The 6,045-nt window shown below is 38.0% G+C and overlaps 1 protein-coding gene across 1 annotated transcript; it reads left to right on the top strand.

Moving 5' to 3' along the window:
- The first annotated feature begins 1,704 nt into the window (after window positions 1–1,704).
- LOC111369295 (receptor protein kinase-like protein ZAR1) lies at window positions 1,705–5,805 on the top strand. The gene is made up of 2 exons (XM_022990753.1): window positions 1,705–3,586; window positions 4,975–5,805. The coding sequence occupies exons 1-2, from the start codon at window positions 2,065–2,067 to the stop codon at window positions 5,610–5,612; spliced, it is 2,160 nt and encodes a 719-aa protein (XP_022846521.1). The 5' UTR covers window positions 1,705–2,064; the 3' UTR covers window positions 5,613–5,805.
- Window positions 5,806–6,045: the final 240 nt, after the last annotated feature.

Raw genomic sequence — 6,045 nt, 5'->3', positions numbered from 1 at the left:
GTTGCTTGGTTTCTTTGATTGTTGCTGGTAGTATCCATGATCTTCCATTCGATTATCAAAAGAATTGCATTTCATAATCATGATAGAAGACTTGGAGAATTGCGTTTATAATCATGGTATAGAAGAATGTGCATGAGCAACTTTGCTTTATAGCTACTTCAACATTTCACTTTTATGAAATTCCAAGGAAATGGGACCCCCACTCCTTCCATGATACAGATGTTGAAAAACTAGATGAGAGTTGTTAATAAAATTTGTCTTTACCATGAAGCAAATGATTCTTTTCTTTCTTGTTTTTCATTATCCCTTCCTTTCTGTCCCGAAATATTGTGCTTGACAAGGAATTTATCACTTTTACATTCTGATTCATGAATAAGTAGAATCAACTGTCACTTAAACGGGTGCTACGAGACCAGCGATGCTACACAGTATTTACTCTTATGAATTTATTCACATAAATGCTACTCAAATTTGTTTGACCATTAGAGATGAACTTGGGAACGTAAATAGATCACTGCCATATTCCCACATTCAATTGGACAGATCACTTATATAAATAATTGTTTTCCCAATATCCAACGCTTTTCTTCTACTTGATGAATGATGCATAGACTATCAAACTTTTGTTTGCTTCTAAGCATGTGTTTCATGATTGGGATTTTGAGTGTTATTTTATACGACAAAAAAGTCAAATACTGATATGTTATTATTTAAATACAAGTGGAAATTATGTGCTTTTTGTTTTAGCCTAAGATGATGTTTAGTTTACTTGGGTGGTATGCTAAGATATAATGATTAGTGATTTATCTTTTCTCCTCGTGTGTGCCAATATATTCATCCCCCTATCCCATCCGTTCCCAACTGTGTTGTGTTATACTCGTGCATATCTAATACACAATACAAAAATTGTAAATTTTTTTTTTTTCATTTATTGATAACATGCCTAATTCTTTTTATAAAGTATATCGTAATATTACTTTATAAATCCTAATAAAATCAATATAGCATTAATGTTTCACACAAAACAAGATTCTGGGATCTATATGTCTTGAATATATGCATACGCAATATGAAATGTTTCTACTCCCTCCTCAATAATTAAGTAGAATATTCTGATCAATGTAGCCCCAGAGCCCTACTTATTACGAAGCATTTACTCTTGAATGGACCCCTTGGTTCTGACCCCAGCCATATTCCGGATGATGAGCCATGCCCATTATTCATTTCTTCAAATTCAGGCCGGAGTCAAGGGATGACGAAGATTTCTTTCTTTCTTTTTTTTTTTCCCTACTTTACATTGGACTAATATATAGAAGGAAAAAAATTCCATGAAAATATTTTTTTACAACATTTTACCCAAATAGATACAAATTAAATTGCATACAATGAAAAAAAAAAAATTTATACTTTTTCTAAAATGCTCATTAGAAAATGTTGCCATGCAAGAAAAAAATCATCGAGGTCACAACAATATTAATAACAAGCTCTATGAAATGAGGGCTAGGATGCTTATTTTTCCCCTTTTTTTATTTGGGAAAGAGATTTCGGCTTTTAGAATAGCCAAGAATGTTTCAATTCAAGAAATCGAAATAATTTTAAATGTTTATAACACATCAAAGAAAATGCATAAAAACGAACAAAAAGGCTCTTATTTGCTTTGTGAACCAAGTATGAGAGAAAAAAGACAACATCGTGACTATAGAGTAAAGAGGTACTTTTTTTTTAAATTGTGAACATAACAAATCACTGTTTCTTTGCTGTTTCATTGCTTTTCTTCTACTCCCCCAATCCACCCCACCTCCTCGTACTCTTAAGAAGAGTGGCTGCGGAGCCCAGTAATTAGAACCCCTCCTCATACTCCAGTCTTTTTCTCATAAATTCCTCAACTCCCCCCGTGGCCAAACCTCACCAGCACCACCTCTTCACCACCACTGAATACAGTATGAAAAATTACGAAGCATAACTGCCTTTTTTTTCCACCAAAAAATAAAAGAAAATAAAAAAAATTAATTAAATCTTTTCCAATCCCTTTTTGTATTTTGATTTGTACTTTGTTTTTGTACCATGATGTTCTTGCAAAGGTTTTGTTTATTAACCATTGTTGTTTTGTTGAATTTTGATGGAGATATAAAATTTGGAGCTTGTCTGACTTCCGACGGCCTGTCTTTACTTTCCTTGAAGTCCTCCGTGGATGCCGCTGCCGCCGCCTTTTCCGACTGGAATGAGAACGATGCAACGCCGTGCCAGTGGAGCGGAATTTCATGCATGAACGTCTCCGGCTCGGCGGACCCGCGTGTTGTAGGCATATCCGCTGCGGGTAAGAATCTCCGGGGGTATATTCCGTCGGAGCTTGGCAGCTTGATTTATCTCCGGCGTCTTAATTTGCATGATAACAACTTTTATGGCTCCATTCCCGATCAACTGTTCGATGCTTCATCACTGCATAGCATCTTTCTCCACGGTAATAATCTCAGCGGTTCTCTGCCCCCCTCTATGTGTAACCTTCCACGCCTCCAAAATCTTGATCTTTCGAAAAATTCCATTTCCGGGACACTCCCGAAGTTTCTGAGGAACTGTCGGCAGTTGCAAAGGCTTATTCTGGCCGGAAATGATTTTTCTGGCGAGATTCCGGAGGGGATCTTCCCGGAACTTGCCAATTTGGAGCAGCTTGATCTCTCGGCAAACGAATTCAATGGTTCAATCCCAGTAGATATAGGAGAATTGAAGTCACTTTCAGAGACTTTGAATTTGTCATTCAATCATTTTACTGGGAAAATTCCAAAAACATTAGGCGATTTGCCACTTACTGTGAGTTTTGATCTTAGGAATAATAATTTAACTGGTGAAATTCCGCAAACAGGGTCGTTTGCGAATCAGGGTCCTACTGCATTTTTGAATAATCCGATGTTGTGTGGATTTCCATTACAAAGGACTTGTAAAAATAATTCAGAAAATACACCTGGGATTCAGAGTGATTCTCGCAAAAATGAGGGTATTAATGGGAATAAAGGGTTAAAACCGGGGTTGATTATATTGATAGCGGCGGCTGATGCTGTTGGAGTTGCACTTGTAGGATTAGTGATTGTTTACTTGTATTGGAAGAGGAAGGACTCTGGTGGGTGTAGTTGTACTGGGAAAGGGAAGCTTGGGGGAAATAAGAAGACGGGACTGTGTGTTTTTCCTTGCATTAGTGGTTCCCCGAGCAATGACTCGGACGTGGAGTCAGAAAAGGGTGGTGGTGGAGCTAGTGGAGGGATGAGTAGTGGGGAGGGAGATCTCGTGGCGATTGATAAGGGGTTCAATTTTGAGTTAGACGAGTTGTTGAGGGCATCGGCTTATGTGTTAGGGAAGAGTGGGTTGGGGATTGTGTACAAGGTTGTGCTTGGAAATGGAGTGCCTGTGGCTGTGAGGAGGTTGGGAGAAGGCGGGGAACAGAGGTATAAGGAGTTTGTAGCGGAGGTTCAGGCAATTGGGAGAGTAAACCATCCGAATGTTGTGAAGTTGAGGGCATATTACTGGGCACCTGATGAAAAGCTTCTCATCAGCGATTTCATTTCCAATGGCAACTTGGCTTCTGCTCTTCGCGGTAAGTTACTACAATCTGCTGTCATCAGTAATTAATTTTTTTCGCTAAATTGCATTTAAATGCAAATTTTATGTGCATAGTTTCCAGTATTAACATTTAGCTAGGATTATAGTATAATATAATATCTTTCTTGAATCCTAGTAGATAGCTTGGCTTGTACACCATCATGGATGGTGCAGTTAATGATTCAATAACTAGGATAAGTTGCACACTAAAGATATATTCATGGGTTAACTTTACCAAAATAACAAAAGGGAAAAACTACTATTGGCCTGTTTCGCTTGCTTTTGAAACTATGTTTGAATAATTTCTTGAAAGTGTTTTGTTTGATTAGAAGTGTTTTTTAAAGGAAGTCGACCTAAGATAATGAAGCTCTTATGCAAGAAATAGAAGCAGAAGCAGAAACTCTACTAATGGGTTCCCTTGTGTATATATTTTTGGTGCAAATGATTACTGATGGATTATATTAACAAGTGAAGGATAAGAAACAAAAAGAAGAAAGTGGTTGGCAGTAGGTTTTATTAATGATGATGTTGATATTGTAATAGTTATTATCACCGTGTGTACACCTTTGTAATGAAGGACAACTCCACAAGGATACGCCTTTACCAACAATCCTGTATCCTAACTAGGCCACATGAATATTGATGATTCTGGCGGGCTGTTAGGTTTTAGTTTATCATTTGGTGCCTAAACTTCAGTGTCGAAACATGACATCTTACCAAAGTAGAGCAAAATTATGTTTCAATTTTCCTGTGAATTTTTGCGGTAAGAATTTGGTACCGGCGAAAACAACAATAGGAATTCTATGCGTTTCTTCTTTGTCTTTTTAGGTGGGGTGTCTTTACTGAACAAGCTGCTAGAAAATGTCAGTTGATGAGAGAGCTCAACTGCTGATGCAAGTTGCATCAAGAACCCACAAAGATGATACTTTCAATCATGATATAAAAGTTCGTGATTTACTTTTAAAATGATTAAGCGAGATGGTCATACTTTGACACCGGCCATTTAGATATTCAGGTCACCTCCTTACATATCTGAGTAGTTGAACTTCTTGTTCATTACCCCTTCTCCTAAAGAGGAAAAAAAATGAACAAAGAAAAAAGATCGAATATAAAATGGTATCAAGGTTCTGGATTCAACGTTATTTTGACATTTTTAAAGCATTTGATATCATTTGGGAGATCCTTGAAGGACGTTTCTATATAGTGACTTTTGATGTTGGATATTTTGTGTATTTCATTTGATAGAGCATACTGGATAGCAGTGGGCAATATTGCGGAAGAAAAGAACTAAAATGTTGTTTATTATGTTGTTCATTCCAATTCTGTAATGCGTATTTTTACTTTCATGTCTAAATGTTGGACTGACGAGGTTCACCTCTATAGGGAAAAATGGTCAGCTGTCGTCCAGCTTGACATGGTTAACCAGGCTGAAAATTGCGAAAGGCACAGCACGGGGCTTGGCCTACCTACACGAATGTAGCCCGAGAAAATTTGTTCATGGAGACATAAAACCGTCAAACATTCTCCTCGACAATGAATTCCAGCCATACATATCTGATTTTGGCCTCAATCGGCTGATTACCATCACGGGAAACAACCCTTCCTCCTCCGGGGGCTTCATTGGTGGTGCCCTTCCATATCTAAAATCAACCCAACCGGAGAAAACCAACAATTATCGGGCACCAGAAGCTCGAGTCACCAGTAGCCGACCTACCCAAAAATGGGACGTCTACTCATTCGGAGTCGTCTTGCTCGAGATGCTAACTGGTAAATCTCCAGAGTTTTCGTCCCCAACCACCTCAACATCTACAGAGCTCCCAGATCTCGTAAGGTGGGTAAGGAAGGGATTCGACGAGGAAAGTCCGCTGTCCGATATGGTAGACCCAATATTGCTTCGAGAAGTACGCGCCAAGAAGGAAGTACTGGCTGTATTTCACATAGCCCTTGCATGCACAGAGGGAGACCCCGAGGTTCGACCGAGGATGAAAACTGTTACCGAAAATCTTGAGAAAGTTGGATAATGAGAAATCAGCATAATTATTGAACTTATTTTGGTATAGCTGAATCTTTTAGTAATGAGCAAAACTTGTCTGCAATTTTGGATGTTTGTCCTAGTAATTCCTGAATGTTTGAACATTCTTTTCACCAAATTTATCTAGTTTGTTAGATTCATTTCCTATTGAGTAGCAATTTGGTTTATACTTTTGTAATTTATACACACTCTCTCTCTCCGCGAAATCTGCACTTTTTTCTACATAAATTTGCAGTAGTCTTTCCTTTTATTTTTCCTTTTAAATATAAGTTCCCCTGAATTAGTTTGCGCGAGCTGTAAGTCTCAACAGTTAAGCTCAACACAAGCTTAGCTATGCTTTTAATGTACGGGGTTTCTCGCAGTGGCAGGCGCAGACATTTTAAATGAGGAGGCACAATTAAACTTACAAAAAATTTGTGAAA

Source organism: Olea europaea, chromosome 20 (genome assembly GCF_002742605.1).
Source record: "Olea europaea var. sylvestris chromosome 20, O_europaea_v1, whole genome shotgun sequence".
Taxonomy (NCBI): domain Eukaryota; kingdom Viridiplantae; phylum Streptophyta; class Magnoliopsida; order Lamiales; family Oleaceae; genus Olea; species Olea europaea.
This window is presented reverse-complemented; position numbering and strand designations above follow the sequence as displayed.

Excerpts from the sequence above, each read along its gene's own strand:
- LOC111369295 (XM_022990753.1), top strand. The coding sequence starts at position 2,065 with ATGATGTTCTTGCAAAGGTTTTGTTTATTAACCATTGTTGTTTTGTTG. Across the intron at positions 3,587-4,974 it reads CTTGGCTTCTGCTCTTCGCG|GGAAAAATGGTCAGCTGTCG; the intron begins GTAAGTTACTAC and ends TCACCTCTATAG.